We start from the raw sequence: 18,093 nt of genomic DNA on the forward strand, positions 1-18,093 counted from the left end.
TCCGCGCCAGAGTTCGCGCTGCGTGTGATGCGGCTTCGCTCTCGCCGCATAATCGAGGCCCCGATCGGGAGGTGCACGGCGTTGCAACCAAACTTTCCGGATCGGATCGTCTCAATTAATACGCGGTTCGCTGCCGTTACCCTTTGGGGTCAGGCAAACAGCTGATCGCAGACGTCGGCGTGAGTTTTCACAAGTAGTTTCCCCTTCGCTTGTTTTCTAATGAGGCTCGCTCCGCGAAAGATATCGACTCGTAGCCAGAAAAGCTGAACGGCTGGGGAGGTATTCTGTAAGAGTCCACCTAGTGGACTGTCCATTTCGGCCGCTCCTGATTGGCTGGGGCCGCTCGTCTCCTCCTCACTCGTACGGCTTCATCCAATCAGCAGCGGCTGAAATGGACAGTCCGCTAGGTGGACTCTTACAGAATACCTCCCCTGGAACGATGCCCTCGTGGTGTACAGTCTGGAGCTATAGTGTGGAGACCACGGCACGAGCAAAAAAAAAAAAAAGCAAAATTTCTTCTATCACAGCCGTTCAATGTGGAATAGTCTGAATGTATTGCTTCGGTCGAACAGGCGTGTCTTACTGTAACAATGTGTGCCGCTTTATTTCAGCCAGTGTGTCTGGACTGCAGAGAAGACAAACCTTTCCGCTCGATCTACGGTCTTCAGACTTTTGCTCGCCGACTGCATACGTTACTGATTCATCGCGGTGGCTGTGGGGTTCTGCTGCGGCTGATCGGGAAATCGCGGGTTCGACTGCCGCTCATTTGCCTCTGTAACGTTGGCTTTCGAGTCGCTGAGATGCTCACTTAGTGAATTTCAGTTCCTCCTTTCCTAGCCTAAAACCTACACTACAATTTGTTTTTATATCCGGAATTAGGACCCCGAAATTGCAATTCGCTTTTTATATATGCCCCTTGTACGTACGTTTTCTCCACGTTATGTCCCTTTTGTGGAGTGCGCATTTTTTTTTTCTTTTTCGCCCGTTATGCCACTTGTCGTTCGCCGCATGCGCGACTTATTTACGCATGCGCAAGTAAGTCTTGCAAAAACGTTCCCGCCCCTGCATGTTGCGCAACATCGTTAAGCGATTCCCACCGAGCGCAGCAGTGAAGAAAACTTGCTTAGTGGCCCGGCATCCTTGAGCATGACGGGGGCCCATAGACAGAACGTAACTCGGTGCGCAGTTAATCAATGTACGCACGCCGCAAACGATGTGGACAGACAGCAGCGCTATACACTGCTGCTGCTCTTCCCTTCCTGATATGTCAGCGTGCGCTTTCAACACAGCGGTTTGCACAGCTTTGGCCAAACTATCAGGTTTCTAAGGTTGCGAAGTAGCGTTAAGGCCTTAAAGACCTATTTCCCTTGAAGTAACAGCCTAACGCAAGTCACAGAAATTCGCAGCGCGTGGTAGTGCTCCATCTACGATATTTCACAGAACGCTGACAGCGCTGTCTTATACACATGAGTTAGTGTTTCTGGCAAACTGAGGCGTGAAGGTATGCGACTTGCAATAACGTGACATCTAAACCGCTGTTGGAGCTCGCTATAGTGTACAATTGCAATACAGTTTTTGCAGCTTCGCGGCCGCGTCATTGAAGATGATGTACTCGAACTGGGAAAGTTGTAGCGGCCTCGTGAACGCGAAAGACTGGAATTTTGGGCCAGTTGGTGATGCATATTTTGAGTACGGTGAAGCGCAATAGACTGGGCAAAGTAAGGCGAGACAGACACGACAAGCGCTACTGAAAACCGTGAACGTTTATAGGAAAATTCCGCTGCTGCAGGACAATGGGCGCATGCGTCCATGACACCCTTAAACCAGCAACAACAACAACAAAAAAGGGCCAGGCGCAATAACAAGGCGATACGGCGAAAATTGCAAACAACCCGTGGATAAACGTGATAAATGGAAATCCTGTGCACACTGTCAACTGCGCACAACTGGCAAAAGAGGCATAAAAAAAATACGAAACAGAAGTGAATAAACGAGCTTAGCTGTGGCTGCCCGTGGATCGCGCTTCTTTGTTTAAAATTGTTACCGAAGCCACGCTACCGCACATATCAAATCCAGAATTTTCGATTAACAACGCTCCCAAAACCTCACCTCCTAATCTTTTTCTTCACGGTCTACAGCTTCCGCATTCTTCAACCGCGTACAGCAACTGCAACTTTTACAGTGTAAAGCAAGATTCCACCCTTCTCCTGATTTCAAACACCTGAAGTGCTGTCGCAGCCTGTCGCTAAGGCACTGGTCAGGCTGTCCCAAGCAAACACGACCGCACCTTAAGTTCTGTTCACGACAGAAGTAGCGCATGAGACATACTCGTCTTTCGTCGTATAGTTTTCTTCTTCTTTTTTTTTTACTTGACTTCCCGTGATGCGTTTGCACAGTTGTGCCAACTTGCACGGCGCAGAAAACACCAGATAAACACTATTCTTCTCTGCGACTTTCCTTAAGTTTTGCGAAACCTTGTGTACATATGGCACAACCTCGTCACACGCTTCTTCTCCGGGGTATACCTGCAACGTCCGCTGCGGGTTCCTTGCGCAGCTGATTAAGCAGCGTTTCTGCGGCAACTTGAAGGAGTGTACATGGGAAACGAGCCTGCTGCAACCTTGATACTAGGTTACCGAAGCTTTCCGTTATATCCTGTGTGGGCAGGGCTTTAGAGGAGCCGACCTGTAGCATGATTTTCCGATTCCTCTTTTAATGTTTCATCTTTTAATCAGTTTCGAATGTGAGGAATCGAAGGGTAGAATGGGGCTTTCTTGGATTTTGGCATGTAAGTCCAGCATAGGTGGTCACTTTGATTAAAAATTATGCCCTAAGAACTGAATGGGATGGGCCTGATGGAGCTCAAACGTGAACTTCAGCGGAGAATAACACTTGTTAAGAACTTCTACGACCGACATGGTCGCCAAGGTTGAACGCGTCTGTGCGGCTGAATTTAAAGTGACCAAAAAATCGTCTACGTATCTAAATACCTCTACTGCGCCTAGTTCGGTTGCGTTGAGCTGACGTTTCTGTTGACAGTCAAAGCTTGCGAGGAAACTTTCAGAGGACAGGAGCTACCCAAGAGCCTATGCAGAAACTCTGCTTCTGAATGTACAGTGGCGAGCAAAAGCTTCTGGACCAAAGGGGCCGCGATTCCTTTTCTTTTTTTTTTTCGCAGACTGGGAATTCCGGCTGAAAGCAAGGCCGCACGTCTGCGTGTGCGTGTTTGACCAATATTATGTGTTAAATTTATTCCAGGCCGCGGAGCTGCGCCTGAATGTATAATATTATTATTATTATTATTATTTTGCTGATGCCGTGGTCTCCAAACTTTTGCTCGCGACACGCTGTACAAGTTGTTTTCGAAGGAAATTGACGTAGTGCCAAGATAACGTCTTGGCAGCTCGAGGAATGGTTCTTTGGACACGTCGCATTGGTTCTGAAAGACAAAGGTGCCGGAATGGTCAGCGAGTTTGCTCACAGCTTGAAGCAGCTTGTCGTGTGGGGCATAGTAAGATAGTTGCTCGATGTCGATGGATATGCCTCAGCTCGCTCCTCCGATGCCTTGCTGCTGAACCTCTGTCACACATTCGGCGTCACACATTCTTGTGTTGCTGGCTTCGGGCTGTCCTGGGTGCATGCGCGAATTGTCGTGCTGGAGCTAAAATTTTAAGTAAACATTCACGTTTGTGAGTAGCACTTGTCTCGCCTGTCTTGCCTCACGTAGTCCCGTCCATTGCGCTTCACCGTACTAAAACAAAAATCGTGAACACGGGATGTCACGATTGTTTATGGTGCCAAAAATAGGTGAAGCGGACGGTAGCAGAAACAGGTAAAGCCTGACGTGACAGAAAAAATATAATTTTCAGAACAATAGTGTAATACAGGGTTGAGGATTTGGGCGAGTTGGTATTGCATTCTAGAACTGGTACAGCGCAACATACAACATGAAACAACATACAGCGCTCTGTTCCTTTATCTGGTATGTTGCGCTGTACCAGTTCTAGTAATACAGGGTGTTTTAGCGAACATTCTCAGGCATTCACAAAAACATTGCCTGTGTCAGACAGCACAATACCAGTCCATGAGCTGGTCTACACGAAGAGGCGAACATTACTGGCACAAGAAATTGAAGTGCATAATTGACAATTTAACAAGAATTTCCTAATTAAGTTTCTTAACAAATTACATTATGTCACATATTGCAGTTTACAAATGCTAGTGCGTGACACTGCAAGGCACATATCCACTTGAACATAATTGTGTGGATGACACCATTTACGAGACATTCGCCGTAAATCTTGCTGTAAAGAATGCGCTGTCGTTCCACTTACTTTCTTAACAAAACGTCGTTTTATGCATTGAAGCACGAAGTAACTGGAACGCCAGTGCATGTCTCCGTGAAGTTCAGGAATTAATATCTCGAAACTGATATCATCCCGAGAATTCGTTTTAAGTGGATCCGCCTCGCGAGCTCCCCGGCTAGAATTTCTAAATTACAATATGTGCCATAGTGTAATTAGCCCGAACATAATTAATGAAGTTGTTAATTAGTCAATTATGCATTTCAACTTTTTGTGCAAGTAACGTGTGCCTCGTCGAGTAGACCAGCTCATAGACTAGAATTGTTATATCCGGCACAGGCAATCTTTACAAATTTTTGAAAGTGTTCGGTTAAACACCCACTATGGTTCTGCTCCGTGAAAGTAGAGTAAAAAAAACAATTCTTCATTCTGGATGATCACCGGCAACGTTGTGCTTTATGCACCGGTTTCTTATCGTGTCACGGAACCTGAGCAGCATTCCATTGGGGCAGTCTCCGCGAGGAAATACGTCAATACGTGATACCGAGACAGGCATGGTTATTGGCAAACGTGAGGGTGACGGGGGTGGGGGGGGGGGGTCGCCAGCGCCGATCGTGACGAGGGAGTCACCAGTAGAACCAATGCCTTGAGAGGTCTTGCAACCATGTAAGGTCTATTTCCCAAGAGTCAAGGCGCAGGTGGACCCCGGAGGAATGGAGGGGCGACATCCGATGACATTGCTTTGACGTACGTTCAGCTGCTGAGGTCATGCTCACCGGCGTGCGCGAAGATTTTCATGAAGAGACCAAACTATTTTGCAGCCCCTCCCCCACTACCCCCACCCCACCCCTTCTCATCAACCTTATTTTTTTGCGTGCTATCAAAGACACGGACATCCCGCCGACATTCGCCGAAATATTGACAGCCACGTATAGAATGCAATGCATATTATTTATTCCATAACCGTTTATCACACCTCTGCATTGTCCGGCGCTCGGGTCTTGTTCAATGCATATTTCGTCCAACGCCTATTTGAAGCGACCTGCTAGGAAACACCGGCAACTAGGATGAACTGATGCAAAGAAACGATGGCTTTCTCTTTTCGCACGAGGTGTCGTCCGTCGTGTATTCATAAATGTGCAGGTTTCTTTTTCAGAACTCTGCTTGTAGCTCAAACAACTACACTTTAAATGTTACGGCTTCCTAGAACTGGTGAACAACTTCCACGAAGCACCTCTTCGTGCTTTTGAAAACATTAGCCATTAACTACTCGGGATGCTAACGTGGGCAATATGAGTAAGGGCTCTAGCACTTACATATTCTGTCCTCACCTATACTGTCCTTGCATATCGTCCTCAAAGCGAAAGCCTGCATTCTTTCGACCGATGCTGTGTGATAGAAGCGTGTCCGGTATAAACAGTGCAATGCCCTGCTCAACAAAAGGCAAAAGAAACCACTGAAGGCTCACTAAGGTTGTGCCACCATGCGCTGAGGGTATGGCTGCAGTTCTACGAATAGTCGTCGGTAAGCAAAATATAAGTTCGCCAGGGGCGTACGGTATTCTGTTATGTGTGAGAGAATGCCTCCTGCGGAGTGCATGGGACCGGGAAAAAAAAAACACAGCCGGCCTGCCAGCGTATACATTTGGCATGCTCGCGCGGTGCGATGTTCCTCGTTTCCGATTCTCAATAAGAGTGGCACGGGCGTGTGGTGGCAGCCTTGGAATCGCTGGCCGAATTGTAATGAACTTCCTCCACAACTCGTGGTCGTCTTGCACTGCTAGGCGCGGCGGCACGCGGCCCTAGTTTCCGTCGATTCCCGTTTCACGTTTTCCCCGTCCACGGGGTGGCGCAGGTTGATCACGGTTGGTTGGAGTTGGCTTGCCTTTATGAGTGGCTCGTACCATATTTCACAGCGTAGCGGCGCCTCAAAGGCACCAATTAGACTTTCTGGCAGACTGTGGCGCGAAGGTGATTGGGGATTCGCCACAATTGGGATGAGTTAGAAAGATAATTAGTCAAGTTTTAAAGTAAGCACTAATGAAATTCCGATACGATCAAAGGAAAAGGAAATAACAAGATATAGAATTTAGCGAGGAAATATATCGTTCTGATTCAGGTAGAAACGTCTCATGACGCGAGTGCTGCTCAAGACGACGACGAAAGTAAACAAAGTTGTGTCCGGTGATGACGACTCCAGTGATGCGATGACGATAATTGACAAGAGGAAGTCTAGAGATGTAGACACGAAGGGAAAAAGCTTTATTGAAAAAAAAATATATATATATTTCACAGATTGTGTGAAACAGACAGAAAACAAAAAGAAACTGGCTGTCCGTTACTGTTAGGAAACATTCTTTATCACGGTGCGAGAGCACCTTCCGCGCGACGACAACGAACAAACGAAACTGACCGCGATGGGTCGAGTTAGCCGACCATACATAGCACGAGCCAATAGATCAGAACCACTTGAGTTATCACCTACACAACGGTATTTACTGTACTGCTGTAGACGAAAAGAGAGTCAAAGCGGCATGCGAAGTGCCAGTAAATCGCCACATACAAATTGTATTAGGTGCCTGACCTCAGCGATTGTCATATTTTCTGCCGTCACTGACCCCTTCACACTGTCGCAGGTTAGATGTGCGAGTATGTTTAACTGGCGGTGTTTCCGTCTACTGCACTTCCCGACAAAAGAAGCCGCACACAAGTACTAACACACTGCATACTACTAAAAGAAGCGGCAGGACTTATTGCTATAGCGGACATTCACCCGGAAAGTGGGCTCACATGCAGATTGCAAGGACACTTGAATGCAGTATTCAGGAGAGAAGTACACACGGAAAAAACATTATCATCGTAAGATCGCGACTGCATGCAGGAGCCGCCTCGCCACTGCTGGTTGCATGTTAACGAAGGAACAGTCGAAATGACGAATCATGCGCGGAGACATGACCAATACCATTTAATTCCACCCTTCATACATAACACAAGAAGCGTCCTACGGAGGCTTTCCGAGGACAGCAGCGACAGAATCGTTCGATGTGTCACATCTCGCAGGTAAGTTTAGTTCGAAAAAAAAAAATAGAATGCACAGAAATCTAGACATTATGATGTGAAGACCAGCACTAAAGAGCGTGTTATATTCCAATATTTATACAGTTCCAATATCTAGTGATAAACAACCGTCGAACAGGGAAATCTTGCCGGAGCCAACGTATCGAGTGGACTTGCCTTCGTCAGGGCGAGTCCCCTTGTCGAAACTTTGGCTGCAGCGACATTCGTTCTTCTATGCACTGTTAATGACTTGAAGCCTCCATCTTTCTGTGACCCTCCGTTTTGCTCAGTTACAGTCTAGCTGATTTACATGCATGTGTCGCTGTCAGCAATCAATGATGACGACGACGTGTTTTATCAGAGAACAGGGTGCTCACATGCGGTTCCGTTGAAGACTGTTCGAGTTGCCGTGTGTGTGCTCCACATAAATCCTATATTTCTTGCTTTGCCTTTGCTGTACGTCGAAAAGTATCAAGAAATGCCTGTTAGCCCAGCTCGCTAGTGACTGAAATCGTGAACTCGTCCGCGATTCATCGACGGATCATGATAGGATCCTGACAGGACGAATGTGTAATTTACGGCATGGCATGGCATGGCACGAACTTTATTTTAGTCCAGAGAAACTAAGGTCCGAGGGCACAAGCCCCCAGGCTAAGTCGGTGGCTCCGCCCACGTAGGCACCGGTAGGCCAAAGGCTTTCCCGATGTCGTGAGCTCTCCGGACGGCCAGGAGTTGATCTTGGAAGACTTCGCTGGATATGCGCCGACTCCAGTCCTCCTCACTGTTGAGATCCGAAGCCCTTTGGTTGGGGCACAGCCAGAACATATGATCAAATAGACACGGAGTTTGTCCACAACTTTTACATTCCGCGGGAAAATCCCGGTCAATTTTGTTAAGCACAAAAGGTGTGGGATAAGATTTAGTTTGAATCATTCCTAATGTGACTGCCTGAGCTCGATTGAGCTTCTGATTTTACGGCGTTGGGCTATTTACATAAAATGTAGTGCTTCATTTGAGCATTCCTAAAAATCGGAAGTCGCCACGGACGCCAACAACTTACTGATTTGCTGCAGACGTCTGCTTTATTGTGACAGTGCCAGTGCTGTCGAACGAGCAAGTTAGCTTGTGCCCGCTGTATCGAACTCAAGAACTTAGTTGCATTACGTAAGACTCGCGGCGCAGAAACCAGAAAGGGCTGTGACGCTCAAACAAAAGCTTTATCTGCTAGCGCTATATAACACTAATTCCTTGGTGATTGAGTCTACGCTAGTGTCGCTGCTAATACACATCCTTCGAGATTGATTCCTGTGTCAATCATACGCGAAGCGCACTGGTACGCCATATCCAATAATATTGTTTGCGTGCACTGCTTCCGGCGCCGCGACACACTTATAACAAAGCGGTTTTGTCGTAACGAGAGACCGGATTGTTAGACACTATATAGTTCTGTTTTAGGCGCCTATAACAGGCACTAAAGCTACCATTTAAACCACCTAGATACAACATAAGCTGTTCTTTAGGCATGTATAGGCTGAATAAGAATTTATGCTCTGCATCTGAGGATCATTTACGATTTTCTAAAAAAAAGACAGACCCTACTGAATCCCGGTTCCGTGAAATTCATTTTATTTGCTCGATAAAACGTAGTGCGAAATTTTGTGTAGGTTATAAGATTTATTTCAAATCGTGTGGCTAGACATCACGGGAAAAGTTTTGAAAGGAGTCACAAAGAAGCACCATGCCACAGTGTACGGGTTTCTAGTGCCTTTTTTCACTTAGTACATTAGTTTCTATGCAGAAGGGGAACACGCTCAACATGCACAGAAATTAGCGGCACACGAGCTTCGGGAAGTTCAGTGGACCGCAGTTCGCCGGTCAGAACCTTTGAAAGTTCTTTAAAGCCCGTAAGAGGTTCGTTGCCGATAGCCGCGAGCATTTTCTGAACGTACAGCATGAGCACCACATTCCAGGTCAGATTTACGACGGAGCATTCAAAAGACTCGGCGATGCTGACTAGAAACCTTAATTGAGCGCACAGTTAGTGTACATCGTCGCGTAGAGGATTTCGAGCCCTTCTCACAGCGATACCCTGGTTTGCTGCAAAGCTGTTAGTAACTGCCTTTACACCGGAAAAGTGGTCGTTTAACAATCGTCTGGGCCTTCTGCCAAGTTCCCCAGCTAGCTGGCGGATAGCATCTTAAACATGACGAGTCTATTGCAAAACACGGAAAGGAGTATTTTCAGTCCTTGAAAATGCAATATTTTGGCACCAATAAGGAAATATATTTATAGGCACAATAAGGAAGCCAATAAAATGCTTCTGGGCGTATAGCTCGTGTTTATATATTAAATATGTACGACAGCGACATAAGGAAAAAGTAATAATTTTGCCTTAAGTTTCGGTGTTTATAGCCATAACGAGAGTTGGCGTGAATCAATAGGCAACAGCGCCGTGTGTGCTGCCATCTGTTGTCTGCTTCTTGAACAAATACGCGGTGGATCTAGTGTGCGCGGGTTTTTTTGAAATCACGTGCGTGCAGTTCTACCGACAATATCGCCCTACTGTGGTGGTCACTAAATGTTTTGTGGACACAACAGCGGGCTTTCGTGAGCGTTCCATCTGTCGGTCGGGTTTTACAGAGTTTTCAGCTGCACGGGAATAGTAAGCGTCCATATTCCGGTCTCGGTAGTCTTACGATACTTCCTTTATTCTACATCTGCAATGCGATTCGCCGTCTTCCCAAATCCCATTGCTCAAATCGAGCTCGAATCGCAGAAGGGTGCTCGACTCCTTCCGGAAGGAAGACCTCGAGGACATATTTGAAACATGGTAGGAGTGCTGGAAGCACTGTATTGCTGCGAAAGGGAACTATTTCAAAGGTGAAATTGTTTGAATGTACATAAACAAATTACTTCCTTCAGAACAGAGCCAGTCCCGAAACTTTTTGCTATCACCTCGCAGACTGGTCTGACCTAATAAATTCGGTGCAAAAGGAAGGTCATACGCTACGCAGCGCACATCAAAATAGGTGAACTGCCAACCTCGACCACGTGACTGGGTGCAGTCGCCTGGCCTAGTTGAGGATAAATTGTCGACAATACAATCGCAGCCAGCACTGTACCAACAATCTACAACCAAAAGGTTGTAGTGACGGTGACGTAAACGTGCAAAGGAACATTGCGATCCCTTTTAATTTCTATGTGCCACCAGAAAACCCGGTAACAATTCTCAATCCAAACCATTAGGCCTTTTTTCGACATTGTCAAATTCTGTGCCGTTGAGCTAAATTCCTCCATGTTGGCGTTTTGAGCAGATGCGAGACGCCACAGTAGTGCGAGTCACTTGGAACTGACAAGGTGGCATGTTCGAAAATATGGAGGAACTTGACAATGTAAAAAAATGGCATCCACGCTTAACTGAACTGCAGTAATTTTGACAGTGGTTGTTGGGACTCATAGTTGGGACTCCCGAGGTGCAGCGTGAATACGAGGTGCGGCAAAGGGGAAAAAAAGTAAAAACTGAAATACGACCAGCGGTGGCGTGCTGTCAAAATTACCATTACTATCATTACTCTAAATAAATAAAGCATTGCATATACCCCTCAGCATTTGCATACTATAGTGGTGGTAGTATAGTAGTGGAACGAACAAAGAAAAAAAGAACGAGAACATCGCCACACAGTATGCGTCATTCGTTTCCCTGGCTGATGCGCTCGAATTCTATTTAAAAAAAAGAAAACAGAAGCCACGACATTTATTTGACGTGACGCTAGCGTTCGCCTTCCATCCTCGCACGTTCATATGCAACTCATCCAGTCCTTGAACGCCTGGCAGCCCTTGATCTGGACGTCGGGCCTGCCGTTGGCGCACACCAGTGATCCGTCCGCACTGACCACGACCAACGTCGGTATGCCGGAGACCTTGTACCGGGCCTTGAGAACGCTGCCAGAAAACACAAGCGTACAGGTTTGCGTGGGTATTCGGGTAGTTGTACTTCAACCAACGCTGCCTCGACTTTGGCAGCCCCAGCTGGTGTCACGAGGGGTAGCATACGAGAGTTTATTCGGGCAGTTGCCTGCTACTGAGATCACGTGTGCTACGCGACGCCATTTGTTGCCGTGAGCGGCATTGGCTGACACTCCCCAATGCTTATTGTGAACGCATACAGGAATACCGAAAATATGTGCGGATGGGAGGGCGGCGGCCGGGGCGGCTTAATTGGTAGTGTACCGCATTTGTGATGCGGAGATTGGAGTTTCGGCTCCCCCCTGTAGCAAGTGGTCTTTTCATCCAATTTCATTTCCCTCTTTCTTAGTACTTCTACGTGTCAATTAAACGTAACAGTATAATTTCCTATATGCTTCCTCTGCTTATCAATGTCTGTTTTCTTCATGTGGTTGTAACTACAACATTACTTTTCTATAACAATATCTTTAGGAGACTCTAAGCAATCCAAGGCGTGTCCAAAGCCATTATCGTTAGGTGCAGATGCGAGACACGTTATAGAAATGTCGATAGCTGATAGCGCCTAGCAGAAAAATTAAATGATAATCATGGTCGAAGATTTGCTGGAGCTGCGCTCCTACAATGTTTCATGCTGCAGCAGTAGTGCGCTGTCGGGAAACAAATCGCTGATTGCTGTGACAGCTACTTGCCAGGTATACAGGTAGCTCGGATACAAGCTGCGTGCTTTGCAAAGCCTGCAGTTCCCATTGCAGCGTAACAGGGCAGGTTTGGATACAAATCAAAATGAGGGAATAAAAAGTGCCTAATTTTAGTGCTGAGCTTGCAGATCGTGCGCACATGATCCCTCTTAGGCGTTTCCTCGGTGACTACAAGTCGCGCATAAATTATTGTGACCTGTGATCAACGTCAGGGTGACGCCGGTGACGGCCACAGGGATGTATCGGCTCCGTTATCAATACTTCTTAAATTTGCTGAGTGCAGTTCTATTCTTCTGTAAAATACAATGCAGTCCGTCTTTATCGATAAGAGCTTGACCATTTTATTTATGAGTGTTGCCTACAGGCCACAAATAAGAAAAAAAAATTCTCGTTGAATTTCGGTATTGCATGTGTACGGTGTTTCTGGCTAAATGTTTGGTCAGTGGTGAATGACAGACAGCGAGCCTTATTTGTTGGATTAGAGCAGGAGCACATGACCAAGAATCAGTTTAGCGCGCGAACCGCGTTCTTTTGAAAGCACGCTCAGAGGAGACAGAACTATATCCCGAGCAATATCCCCGGGCTACAGTGGTGTCCCATTTTCAGTTTAGAGCAGATGTATTGTACACTTGGGTTTCACATCTGACCAAAACTGCTCGTATACAACGTGCGAACGAAGTCAAAGGCGGACTGGGATGAAGCTTGCTTCCAGTGTTCCGTCTGCTGTTTCATCCTACTGCTGCACAAGTTTCCGCAGAACTATAAATCTTCCTTTCGTTGAACGTGCTCATTCTCCGTGTATATCGCACATTTAGATAAAAGACATTTCCTTCAGGTATTTATCGTCCTTAAAGTCTTAACCCGGCCCAATCATAGGCTGTAAAAATCTAGCGGTGGGGCCATCTGGTGCCGGAATTTCAATGCGGCGTCGCCAACATTGTTTCGTTCTCCCCCCCCCCCCCCCCCCCTTTTTTTTTGTGTGTGCTTACGATGTCTCCTGTCACGGTAAGAGCGTTTGCTTGTTTGTTTGTTCGCTTATTCGTTTGTTGTATAAGCGTAATTTACTAATACAGCTGAACTTGCTTTTCTCTTTAGTGCCCCTTTAACCTACATGTTACACAGATTAACGTCGTCAACCACATTCGCCGTAAATTTGCGATGTCTCAGAAAGCCGCACGTGCGAATCGAAGCGTTCGACCGGAAGCGTGTCGGAAAGCGCTCCCCGCATAACAACTCCCCTGCACCACTCACGACTGCAGCCCGTCGCCGTAGGGAAGCATAGGCCAGTCTTCGTGGTCGCTCCGCACATAGGCGAGCATGTCTTCAGAGCTTTTATCCGATGACACGAAGACTACCTGCGTATAGGAAGGGAGACCTTCGGCTTTTTCTTCGCTGCCGTGTCTTGAACTGAACCAACTAGACAGCCGAAGTAGTAGGCGACCCTGAGTGACGTCACTGGTTGCGTCTGACCGTCGGGCAAGCATGAAGCGAGCGAGATCGCGTCAACCAGCGAGGCGCAAGAGTGGCAGACTAAGGGCGTGGAAGATGCGCTCTTAATATAGGCTGTTCAGCTTTGCTTTTCTGTGTAATATCGGCCGCGAATCAACGCGCTGTAGAAATTAGCAGCGTCGAGTCTTCGCAATTCTGGAAGCCGTTACAAGTTCTTCGGATGGTACGCTTCACCTTGCATTGAAATCAATCGCAAGGCTCGTTTGGTTAGAAAGCAAATTAGTCTAATTTGCATAACTACCTGAGTAATTGCTACAAGATAATTTTCCACTGCATGTCGTTGTAGTAAACGCAATCAAAAGAATCAAACATCGACGGCTTTGACGATAGCCGATAGGTCTTTTAGCTCCGTATGCTTGCTGGCCGCATTTAAATAGAAGATCCCCCGAGGTGTTCGCGATAAGCGACGCGCGTACTTCGATGGCCAGTCCGTCGTCCTTGGCCCTCCGGTAGGCGTCGGCCAGCAGCGGCGTGAAGGTGCGGCACGGCGGGCACCACTGTGCCGCGAAGTAGATGCACACGAGCCGCTTGTTGCGCAGCACCCCGTCGGCCGAGATGGTCGTACCGTCCCTCTTGAGCAGCGACTTCCCCCGGAACAGCTCCATCGGCACGCAGGCACAGCGGAAAGAGCTAGAGAGGGAGGGAGGGAGTCGGCTGCGGGGCAGAGAGAGAGAGAGAGAGAGATAAGGAAGGCAGGGATGCTAACCAGTCAAGAATCTCGTTGGCTACCTTACGCTGGGGGAAGGGAGAAGGGGAACATGTTCCGATGGGTGGGCAGCGCAACCCGGACGAAAGACGAGAGGAAGTACACGATAGGAGCGCGCATAGGAACATGTTCAATCACAATCTCGCCCAGCTTGCCGTGTTAATTGAGAAGGGGAAGGTAGAGAATGCAGAGAGAGGGGGGCGTATAGAGATGTGCACAGGCAGTACCTGAGTCGAAGCCGCTCGTTCTGCGGGGCAGACATGGAATAAAAGGCGGTAGGGTGGCATTCAGATGACTTACGGCCCAACATAGTCCCATTCTGATGAATCTTTCTTTTTTTGACTGCAAAGCCCAATCTGGACGTTCTTGCTATGCTGAGGGAGACTCTTTACTCACGTTTCTGCGCGAGGAACTTAACGAAAAGCCCATAATAACATTCTTGATACGCTGCAGCCGCATTCGTTTTGTGGGCAGGCCAGGAAAATAATTATTAATGAATTGCTGTACTATTTCTACTGGTGCGAAAATTTGTTTGCACGATTTTACTCTACACGACCATAAATAAAGGGTGCTGTAACTTTTCTCAATGTGGAATGGCGTTTAGGCTTTGTGGGACTGACGTATCTGGCCGCAGCTGCACACTTGCTCGCCTGCACGGGCACGTAATGCAACGCTGAAGAAAGCAAAGCCGAGTTGTTCCGGTTAACTTTCGAGGACAACCTCAGAAACCGAGCGCCGCAAGCGTTTAGCGCGAAAGACGGGGAGAGATAGGTGATTGTACGTAAGTGCGAAGCCGGACTATAGTTGGTTAAGCAATATTCCGACAAACAGCGCACCAAGTACAGGACAAACGACAGACAGCGCCTTTTGTCGCTGTCTTTTTATTTGTCATGTTGCTGGCGCTTTTCTTTCCTTTTTTTTTTCTTGGAGACATTGTACGTCTCAGTACAAGAGAATTGCACGTCTCAAAGCTAACCAAGGGCTACGTGGGTGGAGGCGTAACGAAATGCTCTAGGTTTGCCTAAGCCACGTGAGGTTCTGGGCATGCCCAAATTTTTTGTCGAATACTCGGGAGTTGATGTTTTTCGTTTCTTCCGTCGTCATTCCGAATCTGAATAGAGACGCCGGAAGCGGGAACCGAATTCAAGATCTCGCCGCCAACAGCATAACGCCATGCCCGCTGATGCCAATGTGCACGTCAGGTAGCCTTTAATCAGAGGTACAAAAATCGAGTCTACCCATAAGCTCTGAATGTTACTTGAGATTGCCATCGTTGGCAGGCACACGCACGAAGCACGTTGAGGCTTAAAGCTTCCTGATCGTCACAACTTGGGCGACATCTACGGCAACTTAAACGCGCTTTTTTTTCTTTCTTTCTTTCTTTTCGCTTCGCTACCAGCAGATTTACGTGACTGACCTGCTCAAGAAATCGACGTGGTGAAATCTCCAAGCGCAGCTGAGCTCAGTGCACGCCCAGCGCTCCTTCCATCTTCTTCTACTTCCTCTTCTTCTCATTGCACCTTGCCGCGGTGCCGAGGTGGCAACAACAACCACCACTTTGTCATCGCTTCACTGTTGGAACTCCACTTTGGTGTGACGGTGCTTCACTGCACAAAGTCATCACTTCATTACTCTTTCCTTCTTTCTGTTCCCCCTTTCCCTCACCCCCAGTGTAGGGTAGCAAACCGGACGCTCGTCTGGTTGACTTCCCTGCCTTTCCTATCTATCTATCTATCTATCTATCTATCTATCTATCTATCTATCTATCTATCTATCTATCTATCTATCTATCTATCTATCTATCTATCTATCTATCTTTCTTTCTTTCTTTCTTTCTTTCTTTCTAATCTCACTGCTGCAAGAAAAAAAATGTTGGAACTACTTCTTCGAAGCATTGGCCTGGATTTAACGGAACCCGTTTATTCTTTCGTCTGGGGCCTCGACTCTGGCATTCAGCCACAAGGCATGGTTGCTCCGCCGTCCAGGAGGTTCTTATCGAGACTAACGGAATGCCCTGTTAAACTTGAATCTCTTTTCTCTCTGTTTCTTGTGCTTTTATTTAGTTATTATTCGTTGTTTCTGCCATCATTACTGTCATTTGAACAGGTAATCTAGCCTTTCAACGTTATCCACACTATGTGTCGCAGTCCTGAAATATTATTTCTAATTATAACGCCGAATAAACCACCTGTTCCTAAGGCAATCCTCTATAGTGGGTGTGACCCGCGTTTTCGCCGGGCAATACTTTTAACTGGTGCTGGTTACATCTCCAGATATTCAACACCTTCATTTTTGCTGAAACCCGTGGTGGTTGCTCAATGGCTATGGTGCTAGGCTGCTGAGCACGAGGTCGCGGGATCGAATTTCGGCCACGGCGACCGCATTTCGATGAGGGCGAAATGCAAGAACACCCATGTACTTTGATTTAGGTGCACGTTAAAGAACCCCAGGTGGTTGGAATTTCCAGAGTCCCCCACTACGGCGTGCCTCATAATCAGAAAGTGGTTTTGGCACCTACCTCAGAACCCCATAATTAAATGTTTTTAATTTTTTGCTGAACAACCAGAGGGTGTCCGTCTCGGCAGTTGGAAGGTTCATACACAAGTTGGGATATATCCTATCGTGCAAATGATTGTTTTTTATTTAAACAGAACTGGTCTAACGATGTCCCCTCTACGCCATACTTGTAGTAATATTGAATCACTCCAATGGAGCACTTCTGATGCCGACGATATTCAAACACAGGAAAGACGTTACTAGAAGCTCCACTTTGAAAGATTGGAATATGATTATTCTGATAATACTACCATTTGGAACATCGACGCTAGGCTGTGCAGTCGCATGGATGTTTGTTACGTAGGGTTCGATTTTTTTAAATGTGAAATAAAGCGATCACCTTGCTATCTTCTTTTTGTAGCTCTATATTGCTTCTATGTTTTTTTTATTAATTTCGCCGAGCTTGTTTTTCCAAATGCTTTATTAACGGGGTCTATATTTTCCTCTTGATTACTAAATCTTTCATAATTTTCTTTGTTAGTATGACTGTTCACTCGCATACCGTGTTCTATTTCTTTCGTTCTTTCCTTTGGTGTTTAATTACTTTCGCTTCTCCTCATCCTTCCTTACATTAGCTCCTGCCACCCGATTCTTGGCCTATCCCCCTTAGTGGGCAACAGCCATGGATGTCGAACGTCATCATCATCGTCACCATAATAATTAACTGCCTCGCTATGCTGGCGCACATCCTTGTCCATGTAGGAGGTTGTGTCACCGCGAGTGATAAAACCTTGTGCGCTATTACGTTGTTGTTCCGCGCACCGAAACACGTGGTGACGGAAAGCGTGCGCATGACCGAATACCCACCGTAGTGAAGATAAGTGATGATTGACGTAGTAGTTCTGCGGAAACCCGTAAGGTGGAGAGAAGTAATTAATCAAGGGAAAATCAGACATCCACCCGTTCGTAGCAATTGCTACAAAGGAAACCCAAACGAGTTTTTCGAAAGAAAAGCCTCAGAGTTGAAGAAAAATTCGTCCTGGTCCGGGACTCGAACCCGGGACCACCGCCTTTCCGGGGCAGCCGCTCTCCCATATGAGCTAACCAGGCGGCTAACAGATGCGGAAACCCGCAAGGACCTTGCGGGTTTCCGCAGAACTACTGCGTCAAACTCTTGCCTTTGCTTCGTGTTGTCGACAAATTCGACTTTGCCCTGCCATCTGCTAGCCACCTGGTTTGTTCGGGGGGGGCTACGCCACTGGCCCCATATATATATATATATATATATATATATATATATATATATATATATATATATATATATATATATACATGGGGCCAGAGGCCAGAGGCCATAT

At 46.9% G+C, this 18,093-nt stretch overlaps 2 protein-coding genes across 4 annotated transcripts in view; one reads left to right on the forward strand and one right to left on the reverse strand.

The window, feature by feature from the left end:
* LOC135903718 (uncharacterized) overlaps positions 1-18,093 on the forward strand; it is a 290,426-nt gene that overhangs the window by 189,426 nt on the left and 82,907 nt on the right. The gene's annotated exons all lie outside the window — the stretch shown is intronic.
* LOC135903744 (nucleoredoxin-like protein 2) lies at positions 11,095-15,787 on the reverse strand. The gene is made up of 4 exons (XM_070525399.1): positions 15,657-15,787; positions 13,950-14,187; positions 13,276-13,379; positions 11,095-11,302 (listed from the first exon to the last, which is right to left on the reverse strand). The coding sequence occupies exons 1-4, from the start codon at positions 15,752-15,754 to the stop codon at positions 11,158-11,160; spliced, it is 585 nt and encodes a 194-aa protein (XP_070381500.1). The 5' UTR covers positions 15,755-15,787; the 3' UTR covers positions 11,095-11,157.

Source organism: Dermacentor albipictus, chromosome 9 (assembly GCF_038994185.2).
Source record: "Dermacentor albipictus isolate Rhodes 1998 colony chromosome 9, USDA_Dalb.pri_finalv2, whole genome shotgun sequence".
Classification (NCBI taxonomy): domain Eukaryota; kingdom Metazoa; phylum Arthropoda; class Arachnida; order Ixodida; family Ixodidae; genus Dermacentor; species Dermacentor albipictus.